This window comes from Leopardus geoffroyi, chromosome E1, assembly GCF_018350155.1.
Source record: "Leopardus geoffroyi isolate Oge1 chromosome E1, O.geoffroyi_Oge1_pat1.0, whole genome shotgun sequence".
Classification (NCBI taxonomy): domain Eukaryota; kingdom Metazoa; phylum Chordata; class Mammalia; order Carnivora; family Felidae; genus Leopardus; species Leopardus geoffroyi.
The window spans coordinates 18,356,320-18,381,589 of record NC_059330.1 but is presented as its reverse complement, the minus strand read 5'-3'; the positions used below and the strand labels follow the sequence as shown (position 1 = coordinate 18,381,589).

At 35.8% G+C, this 25,270-nt stretch overlaps 1 protein-coding gene and 1 pseudogene across 2 annotated transcripts in view; one reads left to right on the top strand and one right to left on the bottom strand.

Annotated features, from left to right (window-relative positions):
* Positions 1–25,270, top strand: part of NLK (nemo like kinase) — a 166,668-nt gene that overhangs the window by 76,225 nt on the left and 65,173 nt on the right. For both annotated transcript variants that reach the window (XM_045487971.1, XM_045487972.1), the window contains exon 2: positions 19,706–19,835. In XM_045487971.1, the coding sequence (XP_045343927.1) occupies positions 19,706–19,835 (130 nt within the window). The remainder of the gene's footprint in view (positions 1–19,705; positions 19,836–25,270) is intronic.
* LOC123604711 lies at positions 17,794–17,891 on the bottom strand (annotated as a pseudogene).

The following is a 25,270-nucleotide window of genomic DNA, read 5'->3' as shown; positions in this document are numbered from 1 at the left end:
ATATAGAGGATCATGTTATCTACAAATAAAATCAGTTTTATTTTTTCTTCAGTTTAGATACCTTTTTTTCTTTCTTTTTTTGGCATTTTTCCACTGACAGGACCTCCAGTAAAATTTAAATAGACATGACCACAGTAGACCTCTTTACCTTGTTTCTGATCGTAGGGGAAAACAGTCTTTCATTATGAAGTAAGATGTTTATTAGCTCTGTGGTTTTCATAAATGCCCTTTGTCTGGTTGAAGAAGTTTCCTTCTATTTCTGGTTTGTTGAATGTGTTTTGTTGTTATTGTTGTTTAAATTTTTTTAATGTTTATTTTTGAGAGGGACAGAGACAGACAGACTATGAGTGGGGGAGGGGCAGAGAGAGAAAGGGAGACACAGAGTCTGAAGCAGGCTCCAGGCTCTGAGCTGTCTGCACAGAGCCTGATGCGGGGCTCGAACTCACGAACTGTGAGATCATGACCTGAGCTGAAGTCAGACCCTTAACTGACTGAGCCACCCAGGTGCCCCTGTTGCTGTTGTTTTTAAGTTTATTTATTTATTTTGAAAGAGGGAGAGCATGAACGAGGGAGGGGCAGAGAGAGAAGGAGGAGAAGCCCAAGCAGGCTCTACACTGTCGGCCTGTCCTTGAGATGATGACCTGAGCCAAAATCAAGAGCTAAAATCAAGAGTCAGACACTGAGCCACCCAGGTGCCCCTGTTGAATGTTTTTATCATAGGTTGGATTTGATTTCCTCCTCATTTGCTTATGGATTTTTCATCTATATTCATGAAAGATACTGAGTTTTAGTTTTCATCTTTTGTGATGTCATTGTCTGACTTTGGACTCTGAATTGGGAAGTTGTCTCCTTTTAATTTCTGGAAAAATTTGTGAAATACTGGTACTATTTCTTCTTTAAATGTTTGATGTAATTGACAAATGATGCCATCTGGACCTAGGGTATTTATTGAGAGAATTTTTTGAATTACTAATTCACTTTTTGTTCTAGGTTTATTTAGATTTTCTATTCTTCTTGAGACTTTTTCAGTAATATATATTTCTTGTACTTTTTCTATGATAAATAAATTTCCTGATTTGTTGGCACAAAGTTGTTCTTCACATTCCCTTATGATCCTTTTAATTTGTGTAGGGTCAGCAGTGATGTCCCCTTTTATATTCCTGATTTTGTCAATTTGTATCTTTGTCCTTAAAATAGTTAAGCTAAAGGTTTATCAGGGTTTTTTTTATCTTTTCAAAGAATTAACTTTTTATTTCATTGATTTTATTGATTTGTTATTTTACTATTTCCACTCTGATTTTATTATTTCCTTTTGCTTGCTTTGGGTTTAATTTGATATATATATGTATTAATTACTGACTGGAGTCCTTTATTTCCTATATAGCTGTTTAAAGGTGTAATTTTTCCCTCTAAGCACTGCTTTAACTGCATCCAGTAAATTCTTAGATATTATGTTTCAGTTTTCATTCAATTTGAAATATTTTCTAATTTCCCTTTTGATTTCTTTTTTGACCCATGGATTATTTAGAAATGTTTTGTTTAATGTCCTAATATGTGAGGATTTCCAAAATGTATTTCTGTTATTTGTAATTTAATTCTGTTGTGGGCTGAGAAAACATACTTTGACTGATTTCAGTCCTTTCCATTTATCAAAACATGTTTTATGACATAGCATTTAGACTTTTCTAGAAAAGGTTCTAAAGGTGCTTGGAGAAAAATATGTATTCCGTCCTCATTAGGTACAGTGTTCTGTAGATGTCACTCAGGTCAAGTTAGTTAATGTTGTTATTTAAATCTTTTCTATCTTTGCTTAATTTGTGTTTAGTTTTTCTGTTTTTGAGAGTGGAGTATTAAAACCCACAAATACAATTGACTGGAGACAATTGTCCAATATAGAATTGTCTTTTTTTTCTTTTCTGTCAATTTTTGCTTTGTGAATTTTGGGGCCCTATTTTTTTTTTATTAAATTTTTTTTTTTCAACGTTTATTTTTATTTTTGGGACAGAGAGAGACAGAGCATGAACGGGGGAGGGGCAGAGAGAGAGGGAGACACAGAATCCGAAACAGGCTCCAGGCCCTGAGCCATCAGCCCAGAGCCCGACGCGGGGCTCGAACTCACGGACCGCGAGATCATGACCTGGCTGAAGTCGGACGCTTAACCGACTGCGCCACCCAGGCGCCCCGGGGCCCTATTTTTAAATATGTATATGCTAATAATTGTTGTGTCTTCCAGTATATTAACTTTGTTACCATTATTAAATATCCCTTATTGTCTACAGTAACATTTTTTATCTTAAAATCTATCCTGTCCTTGCAACAATGTGGATAAATCTGGAGGATATTCTGTTAAGTGAAATAAGTCAGTCAGAGAAAGATATCATGTTTTCACTCATGTGTGGAACATGAGAAACTTAACAGAAGACCATGAGGAAAGGGAAGAGGAAAAAATAGTTTCAAACAGAGAGGGAGGCTATCCATAAGAGACTCTTAAATATAGAGAACAAACTGAGGGTGGATGGGGTGTGGGGGAGAGGGAAAAATGGGTGATTGGCATTGAGGAGGGCACTTGTTGGGATGAGCACTGGGTGTTGTATGTAAGTGATGCATCATGGGAATCTACCCCCAATACCAAGAGCACACTGTGTGTGTGTGTGTGTGTGTGTGTGTGTGTGTGTGTGTGTATTAATATAAAGACAGGATTTATTTATATATACATTTATATATAAATATATATTTATATTTAATATAAATATAAAATATTATTTTATATAATTTATACTTATATATTATATAAATTATTATATTATTATATAATATATATTTATATATTTTAATATAAATATAAAATATTTATATTTAATTTATATTTAAAGTAAATATATCTTATATATAAATATATATATATTAATATACCTCTCTAACTCTCTTATAATCACTATTTATATGGCATATAAGATGTGTTTTTTGTAGATAGCATATAGTTGAATTTTTAAAATTTTTTTAAATGTTTATTTTTTGAGAGAGAGACAGACAGAGCACAAGCAAGGGAGGGGCAGAGAGAGAGGGAGACACAGAATCCAAAGCAAGCTCCAGGCTCTGAGCTGTCAGCACAGAGCCTGATGTGGGGCCCAAACTCACAAACCGTGAAATGGTGACCTGAGATGAAGTCAGACACTTAACTGACTGAACCATCCAGGCACCCCATAGTTGAATTTTTCAAAAATTAAAGTCAGACAATCTCTGCCTTTTGATTTGAAGTGTTTAGATCCATTCACATTTAGTGTAATTATTAATATAACTGAATTTACATTTGCCATTTTTCTGTTTGCTTTCTATATATCTCACGTTTTTTTAATTTTTATATTCTTTATTTCTTTTTGTTAAATTTGTGCTTCAAAATTGTATTTCTTTTATGTTAAACTTTTTTAGTTGATTAATTCATCTGTTTATTTTTTTTAATCCTCTCTTGGCTTTTTATTACTTTTTTTATTGCTCTAAAGATTGTAGTATGCATCTTTACTTCTGAACAATCTATTTCAGATTAATACTATCTTGATTTTTCTTAAGTAAATTTTATTTATTTTGAGAGAGAACATGCACATGAGCAAGGGATGGGCAAAGGAAGAGGGGGAGAGAGAGAAAATCCCAAGCAGTCACTGCACTGCTAGCACAGAGCTCCACGTGGGGCTTGAACCTACAAACAGTGAATCATGACCCGAGCCCAAACCAAGAGTCACTTAACCAACGGAGCCATCCAGGTGCCCCAGTACTATCTTAATTCTGATAAAATTCAGTAATTTCATTCTAATATAGCTCAATTTCCTTCCCCTTTTGTGTCATATATACATATACATATATATATGTAATAAGACATAATATATACATAAACTTCTACAAAATAATATAATGAAATATGTATAAATATATACTCTATATATGTTATAAACCCAACAATATATTCTTGCCTACAAAACACTTGTTTCAGACCTAAAAACACATGTAGACTGAAGATGAATGGATGGAGAATCCTGTCATGCAAATAGAAGTGAAAAGAAAGCTGGAGTAACAATACATAATATCAGACAAAATAAACTTTGAAACAGAGGCTGTAACAAGGGACAAAGAAGGACACTATATAATCATAAATGGTATAGTCCAACAAAAATATCTAACAATTATAAATATATCTGCAGTCAACATGGAAGCACCCAGATATGTAAAGCAGTTAATAACAAACATAAAAGAAATAATCAATAGTAATACAATAATAGTAGGGGACTTTAACACCCACTTACACCAATGGATAGATCATTCAAGCAGAAAATCAACAAGGAAACAGTAGCTTTGAATGATACATTGGACCAGATGGATCTAACAGGTATTTTCACATTCATCCCAGAATACACATTCAGATACACATGGATCATTCTCCAGAATGGATCATATATTAAGCCACAAACAAATCTCAACAAATTCAAAAAGACTGAAGTCCTGGGACACCTGGGTGGCTCAGTCGGTTGAGCATCTGACTTCGGCTCAGGTCATGATCTCATGGTCCGTGAGTTCGAACCCGGCGTCGGGCTCTGTGCTGACAGCTTGGAACCTGGAGCCTTCTTCAGATTCTGTATCTCCCTCTCTGATCCTCCCCCGTTCATGTTCTGTCTCTCTCTGTCTCAAAAATAAATAAACATTTAAAAAAAATTTTTTTTAATAAAAGACTGAAGTCCTACCATGCATCTTTTCTGACCACACTATGAAACTAGAAATCAATGGCAAGAAAAAACCTGGAAAGCACACAAATACACGGAGGTTAAATAACATGCTACTAAATAATGAATAAGTCAGCCAAGAAATCAAAGATGAAATAAAAAAAAATACAAATGAAAAGGAAAACACGGTAGTCCAAATATCTTCAAGATACAGCAAAAGCTATTCTAAGAGGTAAGTTTATAGCCATACAGGTCTACCTCAATAAGCAAGAAAAATCCCAAATAAACAACATAACATTGTATCTAAAGGAACTAGAAAAATAACAATAGGCAAAATCCAAAACCTGGATTAAGGAAGATATATACATATACACACACACACACACACACACACACACACACACACACAGAAATACATACACACACAACAAGTCAATGAAACCAGGAGCTGGTTTTTTGAAAAGATCAACAAAATCTATAAACCTTTAGTCAGACTCATCCAAGAAAAAAGAGAGGGAGAGAGCAAGGACTCAAATAAAATCAGAAGTGAAGGAGGAAAGTTAACAACTGATACCACAGAAATACAAAAGTTTGTAAGAGAATATTTTGCAAAGTTATATGCCAACAAATTGGACATCCCAGAAGAAATGAATAAATTCCTATAAACATAAAACCTCCCAAAACTGAATTAGGAAGAAATAGAAATTTTGAACAGACTGATTTACCAGCAATGAAATTGAATCAGTAATTTAAAAACTCCCAGCAAGCAGAAGTCCAAGGCCAAACAGCTTCAGAGGTGAATTCTACCAAATATTTGAACCTGTTCTTCTCAAATTATTCCAAAAAATGAAAGAGAGAGGAAAACTTCCTAGTTCATTCTATGAAGCCAGCATTACCCTGATACCAAAACCAGATAAAGACACTACAAAAAAGAGAATTACAGGCCAATATCTGTGATGAACATAGATGCAAAAATCCTTAACAAAATATTAACAAACCAAATCCAACAATACATTAAAAAAATCATTCACCACAGTCAAGTGGGATTTATTCCTGGGATGCAAGGGTGGTTCAATATTTGCAATCAGTGTTATACATCACATCGATAAAAGGAGAGATAAAAAACATATTTTCATTTCAATAGATGGAGCAAAAGCATTTGACAAAGTACAGTATCCATTCATGATAAAAAAAAAAAATAACCCTCTCAACAAAGTAAGATTAGAAGGAACGTACCTCAACATAATAAAAGCCATATATAAAGAAAAAAACACCAACATCATAATGGTGAAAATCTAAGGGCATTTCCCCTAAGGTCAGGAATAAGGGATATCCACTCTCACCACTGTTATTTAAAATACTACTGAAAGTCATAGCTACAACAGTCAGACAAGAGGAGGAAACAAAAGGCATCCAAATTGGTAAGGAAAAAGTAAAACTTTCACTATTTGCAGACAACATGATATTACATATAGGAAACCCTAAAGACCCTACCACAAACTGATAAATGATAAACTGATAAATGAGTTCTGTAAGGTAGCAGTATACAAAATCAATGTATAGAAATCTGTGGCATTTTTATATACCAATAATGAAGCAACAGAAAGGGAAATTAAGAAAGCAGTCCCATTTACAGTTTTATCAAAGATAATTAAATATCTCAGAATAAACTTAACCAAGGAGGTGAAAGACCTGTATTCTGAAAACTATAAAATTTTGATGAAAGGTATTGGAGACAGCACAAACAAGTGGAAAGATAGTCCATACTCATGAATTGGAAGAACAAATATTGCTAAAATGTCTATACTACCCAAAAGAGTCTACAGATACAATGCAATCCCTATCAAAATACCAGCAACATTTTTCACAGAACTAGAGCAAACAATCCTAAAATGTGTATGGAACCACAGAAAACCCCGAATAGCCAAAACAATCTTGAAAAAGAAAAACAAAGTTGGAGGTATCGCAATTCCAACTTTCAAGTTATACTACAAAGCTGTAGTAATCAAAACAGTATGGTACTGGCATCAAAACAGGCACACAGATCAGTGGAATAGAATAGAAAGCCCAGAAATAACTCCATGTTTATGATCAAGTAATCTTTGACAAAGGAGGAAAGAATATGCAATGAGGAAAAGACAGTCTTTTCAACAAATGGTGTTGAGAGAACTGGACAACTACATGCAAAAGAATGAAATTGGACCCCTGAGTTATGCCATACCCAAAAATAAATTCTAAATGGATTAAAGACCTAAATATGAGACCTATAATAGAGCATAGGCAGTAATTTCTCTGACATTGGATGTATCAACTTTTTTTCTAGATATGTCTCCTGAGGGAAGGAAAACAAAAGCAAAGATAAACTATTGGGACTGTATCAAAATAAAAAGCGTCTGCACAGCAAAGGAAACAGTCAACAAAACTAAAAGACAACCTACTGAATGGGAGAAGATATTGGCAGATGACATCTCTGGTAAAAGATTAGTATCCAAAATATAAAACGAACTTATACAGCTCAACACCCAAAAAACAAATAATCCAGTTAAAAATGGGAAGAAGACATGAACAGGCATTTCTCCAGTGAAGACATGCAGGTGGCCAACAGAGACATGAAGAGATGCTCAACATCACTCATCATCAGGGAAATGCAAATCAAAGCTACAATGAGATAATCGGCTCATACCTGTTAGAATGGCCAAAAACAAAACCACAAGAACAACAGGTATTGGAGAGGATGTGTAGAAAAAGGAACTCTCTTGCACTGTTGGTGGGAATGCAAACTTGTGCAGCCACTGTGGAAAACAGTATGGAGGTTCCTCAAAATTTAAAAATGGAACTGCCCTGTGATCCAGTAATCACACTGCTGAGCATTTACCCCCAAAATACAAAAACACAAATTCAAAATGATACATGCATTCTATGTTTACAGCAGCATTATTTACAATAGCCAAATTATGAAAGCAGCCCAAGTGTGTGTGTGTGTGTGTGTGTGTGTGTGTGTGTGTGTGTGAGAGAGAGAGAGAGAGATAGAGAGAGATAGAGAGAGACAGGGAGAGAGGGAGTAATTTGCCATTTGCAACAAGAGGGGTGGATCTAGGAAGTATAATGCTAAGGAAATAAGTGAGTTGGAGAAACAAATAACCATATGATTTCACTCGTATGTGGAATTTAAGAAAACAAACAAGCAAAGTCGGGGGTCAGGGGGAAGGAGAGAGAAACAAACCAAGAAACAGACTCTTGACTGTAGAGAACAAACTGTTAGTTACCAGAGGGGAGGTGGGGGTGGGGTGGGGATGGGTGAAATAGGTGATAAGGATTCTTTTTATAGTGAGCACCGAGTAATGTGTAGAGTTTGAATCGCTATATTGTGCACCTGAAACTAACGTAACACTGTATGTTAACTATACCGGAATTAACATAAAAACTTAATACAAAAATAAAATTAAAATATTCTTCTATTTACCTACGTATTTGCCATTTCTAGCTTTTCATTTCTTCTTGTGGATTTGAGTTACCATCTGAGATTATTACCTGTAAGGCACATCTGCTGGCAACACATTCTGTTCCATCATTACTTATTTTTGAATGTTTTCATTTTGCCTTTATTTTTGAAGGACAGGGTCTTTTTTCATTGGATATAGAATTTTTGCCTGCCCACCACCACCACTGCAAACATGGCATTCCACTGCCTTCTGACCTCAATGATATCTGATGAAAAGTCAGTCAGCAATTGTATTGTTTTTCCTCATTATTTTCAAGAGTTTCTTGGACTTGAAATATCTTTGATTCTGACATCTCTAGATGCAGAACTCTTGTGTTTATCCTGTATGGGATGTTTGAGCTTTTTGGATCTATAGATTTTTATCAGATTTGGAAACTTTTAAACCATTATTTCTTCAAATATTTTTTTCTGCCCTTTCTCTCTGTTCTTCTGGAACTCCCATTAGGTATATGTTGGTGTACTCTGTGTTACTGCGTAGGTCTCTGAAGCTGTCTTCATTTTTTTTCAAACTTTTTCTTGTCTGTTCTTGTTAATTTCTATTGACCTATCTTTTAAGTTTACTGATTCTTTCTTATGCTATTTCATATCCACTATTGGGCCAATCTACTGAATTTTTCATTTCTAATATTGTACTTTTCAACTCTTGAATTTGATTTGGATCTTATGTTTTTTTAATTTGTTTTTATATTGAGCTGTCCTATTTGTTGAGTCATTGTCACCATATTTTTTAAAATTCTTTAAACATGATTTCCTTTAATCCTTTGAATATATTTATAGTAGTTGCCTTTGAAGTGTTACTGAATGCAATATCTGGGCTCACTCAGAAAGTATTTCTATTGACTGCTTTTTCCCCTGAGTATGGGTCACATTTTACTGTTTGTTTACACATCTTGTAATTTTTTTTGTTAAAAACTGGACATATTTGATAATATATTATAACAACTCTGGATCTGATTCTTCCCCAGTCCCCCTTCCATCTGAGGGTTGTCATTATTGACATATTGCTATTATTGTGTATGTTTGCTTATATTTAAGTAATTTGGCTGGACTTAAGGTGCACAATCTTCCTCCCCCGTGGGGTGCAGCCACTTAAATCTGCTTAGGTTTTTTTTTAATTTTTAGCCTGACCCTCTTGGGATGCCCTTTGTGTCTTTGTAGCTCAGTGGTCAGCCAGTGATGAGTTAAAGGTTGTGCTCAAACATCTTGAGCCAGTAAGGCTTCTTTCCATTGCGAGTATGTTAGGGAGCTCATCCAGTTTCCAAATATGCTCCAGCTTTTATTTTCTGTTGAGCCTCTCCGTTCTTCCCTTTACCTGTGGAAAGCCTCTCAGTCGGCCATGGGTATGTGCAGAGCAGAGGCCTTCTCAGGTCACCTCTGAGTACATAAGCAGCCTTCAGTTCTCTAGGGACGTGTGGAGAGTTTACCTAGCCCACTGTGACTATCATTTCCAGAATCCCCTTGTTAAATTTCTGGATTTATGTTAGTCTATCTCATTTCCCAGCTGGGATAACAACCTAGACTTGCAGAGCCGTAGGCTTTCTCTTTTCTTTTCCAGTTGAGTTTAATACTCCACTTCAGATCACATCAGCAACTTCACGCAGTGAAGCTGCTGGTTTTCGTGGCCAACAGCCTGGACTGTGCTTGGGTGGGGGGTGGGGGTGAGTAAGGAGCAGCCCAAGCAATAACACCACTTGACTTTCATTGTTCTTACCCAAAGTTCCACAGTTTTTCATAAATAAACACTTTTGAATTGGTTGTTTGACTTTAGTTATTTTCTGGAGTCCTGAAATGGTTGTTTTTGACATTTTTGTCCAGTTTTATAGTTGTTTTGAGGGGAAAGGATTTGCTGACCTCTTCAGTTTGCCACAGCTGGAAATCTTGCCTCCTGCTTTGTATTTGCAATATTTTTGGTTTTGGTTATTTTTAAAGGGCTCACTAATTAAAAACCTGAAGCACATCTATGTATTGTAGCTGCTTCAGCATTTTGCTTAACAATGGAAGAAGTTAGGAGATTGTGACTAGATTAGGTGTGGGACTTAGTTCTGCTATAATACTGCTGATAGCACTCTCCTGTGGAATGTTTCTTAATAGCATATTCTTGTGTAATGATGAAGAAAACGTTTATTTTTTAAAGTAAATTCCTTTGGAATTCTACCAAAACATATGAAAGATGTTACATATACTCCTCTCTACAGAATAAATCAGTGGTATAAGAAAATATATGACAAAATTCATTGGGCTTGTATAGATGTGTATCCTTATGAAGATAATTGTCCTCTTTTTTTTTTTTTTTTTAATTTTGAGAGAGACATCACAAGCAGGGAAAGGGCAGAGAGAGAGAAAGAGAATCCCAAGCAGCCTCCCCACTGTCAGTGCAGAGCCCAACATGAGGCTCGAGCTCACGAACCATGAGATCATGACCAGAGCCGAAGTCAAGAATTGGACACTTAACCAACTGAGCCACCCAGGCGCCCCAGAATTGTCCCCTTTAAAAATTACTCATTGTACAAATTTCAACCTAAAGTACCTTTTCATGTTAAATTTTTTTAAAAAAAAATTTTTTTTTTCAACTTTTATTTATTTTTGGGACAGAGAGAGACAGAGCATGAACGGGGGAGGGGCAGAGAGAGAGGGAGACACAGAATCGGAAACAGGCTCCAGGCTCTGAGCCATCAGCCCAGAGCCCGACGCGGGGCTCGAACTCACGGACCGCGAGATTGTGACCTGGCTGAAGTCGGACGCTTAACCGACTGCGCCACCCAGGCGCCCCTCATGTTAAATTTTTAACTGAGAAGCTTATCTTTACCTTTTCGGTTACATAATAACACAAATACAGAAGTGTGTACAAAATATACAACTTTTTTATTTATCACAAAGTATATACCTCTATAGCCATGAGTCATGTGAGAAATATAGGACATTGCTAACACCCAGAAGTCTCCTCTGCACCCTCCCCATCATTGTCTCCTCCCCCAAGATAACCACTGTCCTGGTTTTTATGGTAACGGTTTCCTTTTTTAATAGTTTCTGTCTCCTAAGTATACATCCCTAATCATTTGAGTTCAAATTTGCTTTTATTTTTAATATTATGGAAATGAAATCTTACATTATTATTTGTGACTGGGTTTTTTTGTTCAAAATTATGTGTATAAAGTTTGTCTGTGTTGTTGTATGTAGCAGTAATTCATTTTAGTTACTGTAGAGTTTTCTTATGAATTCACAACAATTTGTTACTCTATCCTACTGTTCATGGATATATGGATTGTTTCCAGTTTTAAGGGTACTAAAAATGTTGCCATGAACACACTTGTATGTTTAGTGATAGGTGTGCACATTCCTTTGGGGTATATACCTTGGAGTCAGATTGCTGGGTCACAGTGTATTCATGTCTTCATTTTAGTATATAAAGCCCATCTGTTTCCCATAGCGATTGTACCAATTTAAATTCCTACTAGCACTCTGTAAGAATTGCCATTGCACCACATATCACCAAAGATTTGGTATCATCTTTTTATTACTGGCCATTTTATAATGGCCATTACTGGCCATTAGTTTTATAGTACTTGCTCACTGTGGTTTTAATTTTCATTTCCAAAATGACTAATAAGGCTGATATCCTTTTCATATGTTTATTGCCTATTTGGATTATTCTATTTTGTAAAATGCCCTTTCAAGCCCTTTTTAAAAATTGATTTGTAGGAGTTCTGCACGTATCTGGATAAATGCTTTGTTCCTTATATATGTGTTCAAGCGTCTTCTGTATGACTTGCATTTTTACTCTTAATGTACAGATAATGAAAAGTTCTTGATTTTAAAGTAGTCAAAAAAATGAATTTTTCTTCTGCATTATGATTTGTGCTTTTTGTGTCCTATTGAAGAAATCTTTCCCTTCCCCAGTATCTTGAAGATCTTCTATATGTTATCTTCTAAAAGCTGTATGATACTGCTTTTCACATTTGTATCTGCATTCCACCTGGAATTTATTTTTGTGTATGGAGTGAAGTAGAGATGAAGATTCATTCTGTTTTTCCACGTGATATCTCCTTATTCTAGTACCATACATTGAAAAGAATGTCGTATCTGTCAGGGTCCAGTCAGGAGAAAGAAACCACACCAGTTGTTTAAACAGTTTAAAGTGGGGAGAGATGCTAATTAGCTATAAAGTTGTTTGTAAAGTTGTAGGTAATTAAAAAGATAAGAGAACACTGAGGTATCATGGAAGTAACAGCCACCTCTAGCTATGGCTAGAGGAATATCATGGAAGAGGTCAGAATTATTAGGACTTGGAACCCCATGCAGCAGAAATTCAGACATCTAAAGCAGAGGATACTAACTCATTAGTGCTGGTATCTGGGGGTGGAAGAGGCAGTGAGGCTGGTTCTGCAAGTGAGGAAACTATAAACTGGGTTCAGCCACAAAGTTATAGAAAGACACTGCCACTGCTGGGAGTGAAGAAGTGTTGCTAGGTTGACAGAAACAAGAGACAGACAGGAAGCCCATAGGAAGGGGTAAGTCCCCTTTTCTTCCTCCAGCCTTGTAGTCTCCTACAAAGCCCCCTTTTGGCAGAGCCTAACATGGAGCTGGTTGGCAAAACCAAAATGTGGTTTGCAGTCATAGCCCTGGTATTACATATTTGTGTTTAGACGGATGGGTTTGAAGCTGAAGAATCTGTTTATGGGTCATATTTCTGTTTTATTGGTCCATTGCACCAAAATTACACTATCTATGCTGTTGTAGCTTTATGATAACTTTTCATATGTGGTAGAGCAATTTTTCCCACCTTATTCTTCAGGACTGTCTTAGCAGTCTGTGGCATATGTACATTTCCATAAAGACTTTAGAACTAATTTGTCTAGTTCCACAAAAGAAAACCTTTTGGGGCTTTGATTGGAATTTCAGTGCATCTATAAATCAGGTTGGGGAGAATTGAAATTTTTGTAATATTGAGTTTTCTAGTCCATGAATATGGTATGTCTCTCCATTATTTATGTCTTTAATTTCAATTTTTTTTAGTCTTTTTACGTAGAAGTCTTGCTTACTTAGCTTTTGTTAGCTTTAATCAAAGATAATGGATATTTTTTATATTGTAAAGAGTATTTAGACATTTTTTAAAATTTCAGTGCTTTTACTTAGAAATTTTTTCAAACATATATTTTCTTTATTTTTGAATGGTTTAACCCCATTTTACCAACCACTAGATTCAGTAATTATCAACATTTGCTTCATTTATTTCAACAATTCTTTTTAATGAAATATTTTAAAACAAATCTTAAATCTCATGTCACTTCACCTATATGTACTTAAGTATATACATTCCTAGAAAAATAGGAACATTTTATTTATAACCATAATTCCAAACCTTATGTTCCTTTTTATTTCAAAAATTACATTTTATTGGTATATTGGTTGGTATGTTCAGTTTGCTTTTAACTAACAACATATTGGGACTTACATTTTTTGTTAAGAAATTATTAAAATATTAGCTTAGCCACTAACATATTAAAAATAATTAAAAATGACATTTCTTCCAATGACGTGAACTTTGTGTTTCTAAATTCATTATAATTTTTTGACATCAACAAAACCATACTGTTAAAAACCGACTGTGTGAATGAAACCATTCTTTTCTTTCATTTGGTGTCTTCTACATTTATAAACCTAATGAGCAACAAAATTGCCATTCTTTAACTTAAAAAAATTCTTTATTAAAAAATTCTTTATATTCCTCAGTATTCCTATTACTGAACACATATCTTTTAAGAAGTCATCAGTGGGATTAAAAGCAAGCACATTTTTGTGTGACATAGGTTGAGTTTGGGTTATCTTTTATAACTTCTTTTTGTCATAAACTATTAAAATGTAAGAAGAAGATGCAGTTGTGGATTTTTTCCCTTTGTGGTGGCTTTGAACAGAAACCTTTTTTTCATTGCAGGTGGTTCTCTTTCCCATACAATATTCATGGGTCTGTTTCTAGGAGAGGACTGTGGCTAGTGGGCCATGAAAACTTCCTAGACTTGGCAGGCTAGGCTGTGTCATGTTCACCCTCTAACATGAGAAAATCCTTATTGAAAAGACAGTGTGGCAACTTTCTTGCAGGCAAGTCATACTCCTCACAAAGATATTTGACAGCAACTGAGAGGTCTCTGTGTCTTTGCCAGCGTCTGCAGTAAGGATAGAGCTAATTATAATTAATTCATGGTCTGAAGAACAATAAAATGTTCTCAAGTCAATAATAATTAGTATAAAAGGATTTTCCACCTATGTTTTAACTTAACCAATGATTATTGGTGGGGAATTGGGGTCCTAAAAGTTAGATCTTTTTCACTGGCAACAAGTATTTGAAAATAAATATGACAGCCTAATATTGAATGATGTGCCTGTTCCTTATCAGCACCCTTATCAGCACCCCTGGGGATCTCCTCCCTTATCAGCACCCCTGGGGATCTCCCTGTCGGTCAGAATGGTCCAGGGATATCTCACCTGCTGGGGCCATTGCTATATATACTTGTTTAAACACAGAGTTAGGGGATGTTTCAGTTCATATTTAACACTTTCAGTTAAATGTAGGTATTTTGCTTCTTCTGATTAATAGTGGTATGTTAGGGTATGAGAAAAAGAACGAACCATTTCACTGCTTTGGTTTAGTTATTGTATAAGGCCTTTTTACCTTGTAATATCAGATTCACAAATTTGGGATCACTTTAGGAGGATCTTGAAAAAAAGGAAAAGGATTTCTTCTAGAGCGCTAACTCAGCAAATACCAAATTCGAATCAACATAAAAGAAAAACCAATAACCAAACATCAGAAAACTCCAGCCAATGGAACAAATTACCTAAATATGAGAATCTTTCTTCATGTGTTTTTAGGTGGAGACAGGGAAGCCTAGAAAGTTTATTCCTCTAAATAGTGTGCAATTCTGTAAATTATGTCAAAGTACACACAAACTGTAGCCTGTTAAAATTTTGGTTAGAAAGACCAAAGAGATGTAAAAATAAATTCCTTATTCCCTAACTTACAGTGTCGTTGAACATATAAGGACTAAGGTACAAATAAGATACAGTATTTAGAGGTATTTGTTGTCAGAAATTTTACCTCATAGTTTGCTATTGTTTTCTCAAGCAGACTTAATCTAAATACGAGTAAAAATAACTTTTAAGGAAATGAATTTCAAAGTGAATGCAAAGGCAATAATCTAAATATTTAGAGTCTAGTTAGGTTCTGTTATTGAGATACGTTCTTTATTGGTACAGTTGACGTAGTAATTGTAGTGTGCATAGCAAAAATAGAAGATTGCTGATTACAAGTTTATGTGAATAGAATTAGAAGAGCCTGATTTTCTCAATCTTAGTGAAACATTTTCATTATAAATTATTTATTTGCTTTGAATAGTTAAAAACCTGTATCAGAGAGAAAAAAAAAAAAAAAAACCTGTATCAGAAACACAAACTTTAAAACTGCTAACCCATGTGGGGAAAAAATTCTTCACATAAAATAAATGAGGAGCATATAGTTTCTTGAAGATACTTGCTTAGTGTAGCGATAGTGATTTAAAGATGTTGTAGTGTAAGGTTCTAGTGTCTCAAAGTGTGTCCCCAATAAGTTTCACTCTTGTTTCATTCCAGCCCTTCTACTTTTCCATAATTTAAGCATATTTGTGGCAGTGGTCAGAGTTTCCTGGGATTAAGAGAGCTCTAGAACAAAACAACCACACCAGATCCAAAAAGCTCCCTATTTTGGTTTTGTACTCTTTTGGCTAACTATATTTCTCTGAAGAATGGCTTGTGGATTCTTCTGGCTGTTTAAAAAAGTTGAACCTGTATTCCAAACGTAGGAGAAGGACTGATACATATACTCTGGACAGATATAAGAAAGAATTATTTTTTCACAACCCTTAAAACTGTATCTTTAATATACTGTTTGCAGAATCACATGTTGATTTAAAACATAGGAAAGAAATACCTGTTTTAGTGTAACGTGACTGCTCATGAAGATAATCAGGTGAAATGACAGATGCACTGTTTTATTTAGGGCATCCAGTATTCAGTAGAGAAAATAACTGACCAGTAAGTGAATTGTAGATCAAAGGATGCCTCCTTTTTTTCTGAACTGAGGAAAGTTGCCCTAAATGTTAGTTCATTATCTCTACAGCTGGGGCTTCATTAACAAGTACAGTTGGAATAACCAGGGTATTGCAGCAGCAGAGAAACTAAGCACAGCAAGCCTTTCAGTAACAAAGAAAATAAAAGAATTCCTGTGTAACAGGCTTCCACACTTATCTGTGTTCTGTGGTACTGTTTGTGCTGAACTAAAGCATCTGCTACCTCAAGTTAAGAGAGAACAAACTCAACATGGCGTGAAATTACTGCACAGCCATTCACATTCATTAGAGTTATATTGTTACCAGCCACAAGCATGACTGGCTTTTGCATGAATAATAAAATAAAACGCTGCTTTGTGAATTTTGCCTTAAAACATTGCAAGGCACAGTACTAACCTTGAGCCAAGAGTAGGTTTATCTTAGAGCAGCTTTCCTTACCGCAGTAGAGTCAGGACCAAAAAGAAGGCCAGCGTTGGAAAGAAGTATTGCTGTCTGAGGCCTCTCTGGAAAGGGCAGTGTATTAAATGAGTTCCCTCATTCTTTAAAACTAATGATTGTTGGGTAGGCTAGCTATTTAGAAAGACGCTACAATTATTAAGGTACCATTTGGCAACCACTGTAGTATTAGTTGGTTCAGGCAAAAGTTGCCAATGGATACTAAATGGGTCAAAGTTTGATGAGGAGTAGAACAGTGACACAATTAGAAAGGGAAAACATAGTCATTTTGCAGTGTAGCGACCTGACAGACACCTCATCCCAGTGATCAAAGATCACCAGAAATGGGGGAAATTGACATCATGTGCCTCCTAGTGTGATGCACTGAGAAGACATCACTTCTGAGTTATTCCTGTTAAAAATACATAACCTGAATCTCATCATGAGAAAACACTACACAAACCCAAATTGAGGAGCAGTCTGCAAAAAAAACGGGCCTGTCCTCTTCAAAAATGGCAGTGTCATGAAAGACAAAGGAATGCTAAGTAACTATTCTACATTAAAGAAGTCTCAAAAGACATTGACAACTAAATGCAATATGTGGTCCAAAATTTTCCTTCCTTGCTATATCATTGACATTTTTATCTTCTAGTATCTAGTTATAGAAGTGGTGTAGGGGGCGCCTAAGCTTCTGACTCTTGATTTCGGCTCAGGTCATGATCCTATGGTTCGCAAGATCGAGGCCTGCATTGGGCTCTGCGCTGGCAGCATGGAGCCTGCTTGGGATTCTCTTCTCTCTGCCCCCCTTCTGCTTGCACGCTCGCTCTCGCGCGCGTGCTCTCTCTCTCAAAATAAATAAACGTTGAAAAAACAAAGAACTTAAAACTTAAAAATAGAAGAAGTGGTGTGTTAAAAGGAAAAAATTATTTTTAACAGTCTGAATATATATAATATTATATTCAGTTTCCTTCCTATTTTACTTACCAGGTTTATGTGGATTTTTAGGAGTGTTACGGACTGGGTTTCTGGGTTTTTTTTTTTTTTTTTTTTTAATATGGGACATATGCCTAATTTTCACGTCATCCTTGCACAGGGGCCATGCTAATCTCTTACATTCCAATTTTAGTCTATGTGCTGCCAAAGCAAGCATTGGGTTGGTATTTTTTAAGCAATAGTCAAGAATGTTACGTCTCTTAGTTGAATTACAGTTGAAGCTATTGAAGACTTAAAAATTATAACTTCATTATTTTACCAAATGTTCAGTCATTGGGAGACAGTAGAGTCCTCATGCTGTTTAACAATACTAGAATGCGCGATTTAAGAGTTTCCATGAGCACGTAGGAAAAGAAGTAGTGATCACTAAGATTAATTTATAAAGTCATGGTATTCATAAAGAAGTTTGTATAGTTTTTAGACAGGTTGGTAGATAATAGGAATGCTTCATTTTCAGGAAGGCAGTTTGATGAGTATCTGATTTCTTGTGGACAATAGGAAGAAATAAACTGAGTGATTATGGTTAATTAAATAAGTAATTAATTTTGAATAATAATTGGATACTGGTCTCATAGGTGGTTTCTAGTATTGTATCTGTTGCAGATCTGTTCTGTCCTGTTCTGAACTTTAATTGAATAACTTGGATAAAGGCATTGATAACCTATAGATCAGACTTTTAAATGAAACAAGTCTGGGAGAGACAGCCAAAGCATTGATGGCTGAAACAGGAACTGAAAGATAATGGTCGCCAAGAATGACAGGTAGGAATCAGCAAAATAAATTTGACAGGAATAAATTCTACAGGGATAGCCAGTCGTAGGTGATGGGTGGTAGGAAAAAAAGCTCTAAGATAATTCATGGGGGCACCTAGGTGGCTCAGTCGGTTAAACATCTGACTCTTGATTTTGGCTCAGGTCATGATCTCGCAGGTTCCTGAGTTCAAGCCCCAAGTCAGGCTCTGTGCTGAGTGTGGAGCCTATTTGGGATTCTCTGTCTCTTTCCCTCTCTTTCTGCCCCTCCCACACTTGCTCTTTCTCTGTCTCTTTCTCAAAAATAAATTAAAAAAAGAGTTTAGAATCCTTTACTGAACCATTAAAAAAAAAAAGATAATTCACAGAAAATCACTTGCAAAATGGCCAATTGGACATATTTTAACAAATTCAGTGCTTTGTTGCCTTTAATTTGATTTAATGTGTATCATTTGGGTTCAGTCAGAAAAATGGAAACCATACTAGTCTGTCAAACATAGGGAAATGTAACTTAGGGAATTGATTTTATAGGTGTTAGAAGACTAAAGGGTAAAAAAGGGAGACACTGAGCGATTAAAAGAAGCTACAGGAGGCAGCTACCATACTAAGAGCCTTTTAAGGGGCAAAAGGGAAGCTACGTAACCTAGAAGCTACAGCCTAAGCTGGCACTCAGACTTCTGTCTGAAGAGAGGACACTGTTCAGCTATTGTTCAGCTACTGAAATCCATATTACTAAAAGATGTCCATTTATATAAGAAGCCAAAATAATTAGATTGTGTTCTTTATGTTGAACTAAATGTGATTAACATGTGAATTAACATCTCTTCCATCTTGAATTTCGTTCTGAAAATAAAGCATAAAACTAATTTGACTTTGGTTTTGTTAATCTGTACCTGCCCCCATTTTTAAAATGGCTTTACCACTAATTAGCCCTCCTACCGGAGATGTATTGCTAAGTGATCTCTCAGAAAAAGTGTTTATAAATTTAGAGAAGGATTAAAAAAAAACAAACATGGCAGATGAATTGGGTGGGCTAAACATTCTCTTTGATTATAGGTGTGTACTTTTTAAAAATCTTCTTTCTCACTGATATCTTAAACATTGTTAAGTGGATTGAGTAGTTTAAGATCAAGAGAATTGTCATGCTCTGAAACATTGAAGAACAAAGTTTGGAATTGATTTCTCTTCTCTTCCTCTCCCCAAATATTGCTTCTTTAGGTCAGTAACAGATCCAAGAGATGGAAAGAGAGTAGCACTCAAAAAGATGCCCAACGTCTTCCAGAATCTGGTCTCTTGCAAAAGGGTCTTCCGGGAATTGAAGATGTTGTGTTTTTTTAAACATGATAATGTAAGTGAAATTCCTCTTTGGAATAAACTATTTCCTACGCATGCTTAATTGTGTTAATAGAGAGCAAAAGAGAGTTAAAAGGGAATGTGCAAGTTATTAAGGAGTTTGGAAACCTGAGAAAACTTAGACCCTATTTGTAAACAACGACCAAGTTTAAGTGAATTCTAAGATGTATTGACCTACAGATAAATATTAATTAATGTAAAGCAAATGTTACTATTTAGCTGAGGAACTGAACTAATATTTAACATAAAAGAGAGTGTAATATGTAGTCTGAGTGATGTAAGTGGAAATAATTGGCCCCTAATTTTAAATGCTTTATTTATTTGTTTTTAATACTTATTTATTTGTGAGAGAGCACAAGCAGGTGAGGGGCAGAGAGAGAAGGAGACACAGAGTCTGAAGCGCTCTGGGCTGTCAACACAGAGCCCGACACGGGGCTCGAACTCAGGAGCCACGAGATCATGACCTGAGCCAAAGCCGGATGCTTAGCCGACTGAGCCACCCAGGCAGCCCTTTAAATGCTTTATTTTTAACCTTTAATATTTTTAATCAGATTAACTTAAAGATGTAGGAAAAGTTTCTTCTCTTAAAAAACCATATAGCTGTTAAAGTAACATAGGTTAGCTTATTTATGGCTATATTTAAAAATGTCAAGACTCATGAGTGAATAGAATCATTGTGGTTTGAGAGATCACTTCTCCTCAACTAATCCTGAATTAAACATTTGATACATGTAAAATTTACCTGGGGATATTAGCATTGGACTTTTAAGTTTTCAATTTCACGTGAAAAAAAACTGCCTTACATTCTGCATTTGGTTTTCAGCTTACGTTATTTTAATTGCTAAAAGAAAAACTTTATCAGAAATATAATAATTTCTTGTGAGTCTCACTGCTCGTTTGCACAGGAACCTTTAGAACTTTGGCCAAAGTGTAGGTCTCATTTTAAGAGAAAAATGTTTAAAAGTTTGAGGTGTTTGGTAAAACTAGGAATATCAAACAAATATATTTATTTGAAACTCCTTGCTTGGGCATATTTCATTTTATTGATGACTTCTCTTGAAATCCGTTTTCCTTAAACTTTTTAAAAAAGTTATTGCTGTCTTTCAGTCAGTTGGAACTGCCTAAAAATGTGTTTGTTTCAGTGACTTTCAAAATACCACTTTTATGACTTGTTCCTCAAATTTTGTAAGTAATTTAGAATTATGTCTAGTGCTTGCTTATTTATTTCTCGACTTTGAGTCCCACCCCAACATCAAAGAGTACAAACCCTTATTTACATTGCTAGAAACTCAAGTAAAGGTATCCGTGGTGAAGAAATTTTTTGAAGGAGGCATTAGGAATTTGCTTACTAAGGATTTCAGTGGCTTATTACACTCAGACCTATCTTAGCTTCTTTTACAAAGGAAGGATGGCGCATAGTTTCCCATCTATATATATTGGTATCTTTGCTCATGCATGACTCATCGCTATAGAGTCAAAGGTAGTGTTAGGGAGTCGTGTAAGAAAAGAAACTAAATTTTAAAAAACTTTTTGTGTGTGTGCTGACTTTTTTCATTTTTTAAAATGTTTATTTATTTTGAGAGAGCGTGAGCACAGGGGAGAGGCAGAGAGAGAGAGAGAGAGAGAGAGAGAGAGAGAATCCCAAGCAGGCTCCACCCTGTCAGCAGAGCCCAACATGGGGCTCACTCTCACAACTGTGAGATTATGACCTGAGCTGAAATTCACAGTCAGTCGTTTAACCGACTGAGCCAGCCAGGCACCCCAAAACAAACTGAATTCTTGAAAATCATACCTATTAAAACATAGCAACCAATTGGAGCTCCTGAGCTCTATGATAAGAGAGTGCTCGTGACTTCTGTAGGAATATTCAAAAGTGAGACAGATAATTGGAGCTGAAGGTGGCATGGCACCACTATTTTCTACATGAATTTATGCTATGCTCCAAGATCTATCTCCAGAAGCATCTCAGGGCCACACACCTGGTATGTGTGGAATGCCAGTCTGAGAGGCAACTGGTGTTTGATGTAGTTAAGGCAACAAATGTTTATTAATTGTGTCCCATATATAGGCAGGACTAGGTCACATGGAGGATACAGAAAAAGTTTCAAATACCCTTTTTTGAGGGATCAGGTATTTAACACTTGTTGCTATGTGTCAGGATGTATGCTAGATGCTTTCCATACATTCATTCATTTAATCCTTAAAAATCTTGTCAGAGAGTGCTTGTTATCCCTACTTTGCAGAGGAGGAAACCAAAGTTTAGAGTTAAATAACTTGCTCAAGGTCAGGGTGACACAAGATTGGAGTCGAAGTTTGTCTTGCTTCAGAGCCCATGTTCATTAATTCAACAAACATTTATTCTGCATATCCTATATTCCTAAACTACTTTAGCTTCTAGGGCTTTCTACCCTTAAGGAGTTTAGTAATGTGATAAATACTATGATTACAGTGCTTTGGGAGGACTGCCTGCGTGGTTAAGCATTAATGCAAGACAGTCTGTGTTCTGTGAGTGGCAAAAAGCTAGGCAACCAGACCTAGAAGTATATTATAATCACCAAAGTGATCCTTAAAAAGCAGATTCATGGGTCTCATCCCAGACCCACTAAATTAGAATCTCTGGGGTTGAGGCCCAAGGAGCTGCAGTTTTTAAAGCTCATGTGAATGCTGCCACACAGCATTATGCTACCATAATATTAAGAAAAAGAGAAATTGTTGTGAGCTTAGAAGCTCAAATATGCTTTAAACGTGGTGGAGGTAAACCTTAAGATGAGCCTTTTGAGATTAAGATTTGATTGAAAGAAGAGGAAAGGAATGCCATGATGAAAATGGCATCTAGAAAGATTAACCTGGCCACTGTAGGAAGGTTGGATTTTAATTTGTGTGGCTTTTAATGTGTCAGGGACTAGCTACAAAGCCCTGGAGGCTTTGGATTTTCTTTTGAACAGAACCTTCAAAGTCACTATAACAGGGGTGCCTGGCTGGCTCAGTCAGAAGAGCATGCAACTCTTGATCTCGGGGTTGTGAGTTCAAGCCCCATGTTGGGCATAGAGCTTACTTAAAAAAAAAAAAAAGTCACATATGAAATTCATTGATTTTAGGTGATCTGATTGAGATACACACACACACACACACACACACACACACACACACACACACACACTTTTTTTTCTTAAAGGACAGGTGGTTCATCATCTTAAAGATAGATTCACCTTGATGTAGCAACTTAGGGAAACATTAATGGGTTTAACTTTCTAAAGATTCTTGTTTAGGCTTATCACTAGAGTCTAGGCAGAATCTGAACTGTTACAAAATCTGGCAAAAATATTCTCTATTTCACCCACCTATGCACTGGTGCGCATGTACATGAATGACATAATTGTCGTATTACCATCATGGAAAGGGCATGATTGAGTTTTTCAATTTTGTACTCTTTTGAGAATCTGATGAAAACTGTGAATCTTCTTTTGGAAAAATGCACATACACAGAATATTTATGTAATTTGAGGCTTTCACTAGTCCTCTAAAGCCCATTCAGAGCCCCCTTAGGGTCCATTGATTCCTGGGAAGATCCCCAGCAATACAAATCTGGGGCTTTTTCTTGTCCTTAGGCAATACCACTAAGTATGCAGTAGGCAGGCAGTCTCTTTGAAGAATGAGTAAGTAAGTGAAAGTGACAGCAAAAAAAGAAATCTCTGAGTCTGGAATGATAACCTCAGTGATCTCTCTCTTGGAGTTACTTTTTCCCAGTCTTTTAATTCTGGAGTATTCTTGAGGGATAGAAAAGACAAAGAGGAGGTAGTGGAGGCAAAGAAGAATGATTTGTTTTTCTTTGTATAATCTGAACTAACTCAGACAGGGCCTCGGGTTCATAAGTAGGGTAAAGAATCATACCAGTATGGGACCAGTGGGGCCCTTCTCTAAATGTAGACATGCTGTTTAGCTGTAGACATTATTAACGCTAGTATTTCTGTTACTGAGGAGTGAAAAGCCAAAGCATGCTGTAGACTGGATTACTTTGCAGTGGATTTGGAAAATTTTGTTTGCTGTCTGCCTAAAATTTGTGGTTCTGGGCAGATTCTTAATGTATTTAAAATAACACATTCTCTTGTGTGCATGAATTAGAAAACTCAGTTTGGTTAATCTGCATGTTCTCCCGAAACTGACTATATATTCAATGTAATCCCAGTCAAAAACCCAGCAGGGTTTGTATGTATGAGTGTGAGGAAATTGACAAATATTCTAAAGTTTATAGAGATTGAAAAGGCCTAAAATACTCAAGATCGTCTTGAAGAAGTTGAACAAAGTCTGTCCCACAACATGTAAATTAATTAAAAGTAAATTGTAGACTTAAATGTGAAAGGTAAAATAATAAAGGTTCTGTAATAAAACAGGAAAATATCTTCTCAAGACTTTGAGATAAAGATTTCTTAATGAGGCAAGTAAAGCATTAACCATTTAAAAAAAAAAAAAAAAACATGGCTAAACTGGACACCATTGACCTTAAAAATTACTGCTCATCAAAAGTTGAAGAGAATGAAAAGACAGACCTCAGACATATATTCAACAAAAAACTTGTTTTCAGAATATATTATGTAATGGACAACTATAAATATTTAGAATTTGAGAAGACCATTAGAAATAAATATTTTAGTTGACATTTTTTGGACTGCAAATTCTGTATCTAAACATCACATATCTTATAAATTTTTTTTTTAATGTTTATTTATTATTGAGAAACAGAGCATGAGCAGGGGAGGGGTAGAGAGAAGGGGAGAAACAGAATCAGAAGTAGGCTCCAGGCTCTGAGCTGTCAACACAGAGCCCGACGTGGGGCTTGAACTCAAAAACCGCGAGATCATGACCTGACCCGAAGTCGGATGCTTAACCAACTGAGCCACCCAGGCGCCCCATAAACATCACATCTCTTAAAAAGAGCTTCTACAGATCAAGAATTTTTGCCCATTAGTAAAAGACTTAAGAATTTCACAAAAGAGGATGAGCAGTGGCTAATAAGCATGTGACAAAGTGCTCAAAAGTCATTAGTCATCAGAGAAAGGTAAATTAAACCATGATGAGATATTAATATACCCACCAGATTGGCTAAAATCAAAAAGACTGAAAATACCTAGTGTTGACAAGAATGTAAATCAGCTGAAGTTCTTAACATTGCTGGTAAGAGTATAAATTTGTAAAACCACTTGGGAAAACTGGCAGTTTCTACTAAAGCTAAACACACATCTATCCAGTGATCCAGCAGTTATACTCCTTGGTATACTCAGGACAAACCACATGTCCACCAAAAGACATGTACGAGAGTATTCATGGCTGCTTCATTCATAATACCTAGGAATTGGAAACAACCCAAATGTCTGCTGGCAGTACTCTGGATAAGTACATTGTGTTATATTCCACTCACACAATGGTGTGCTA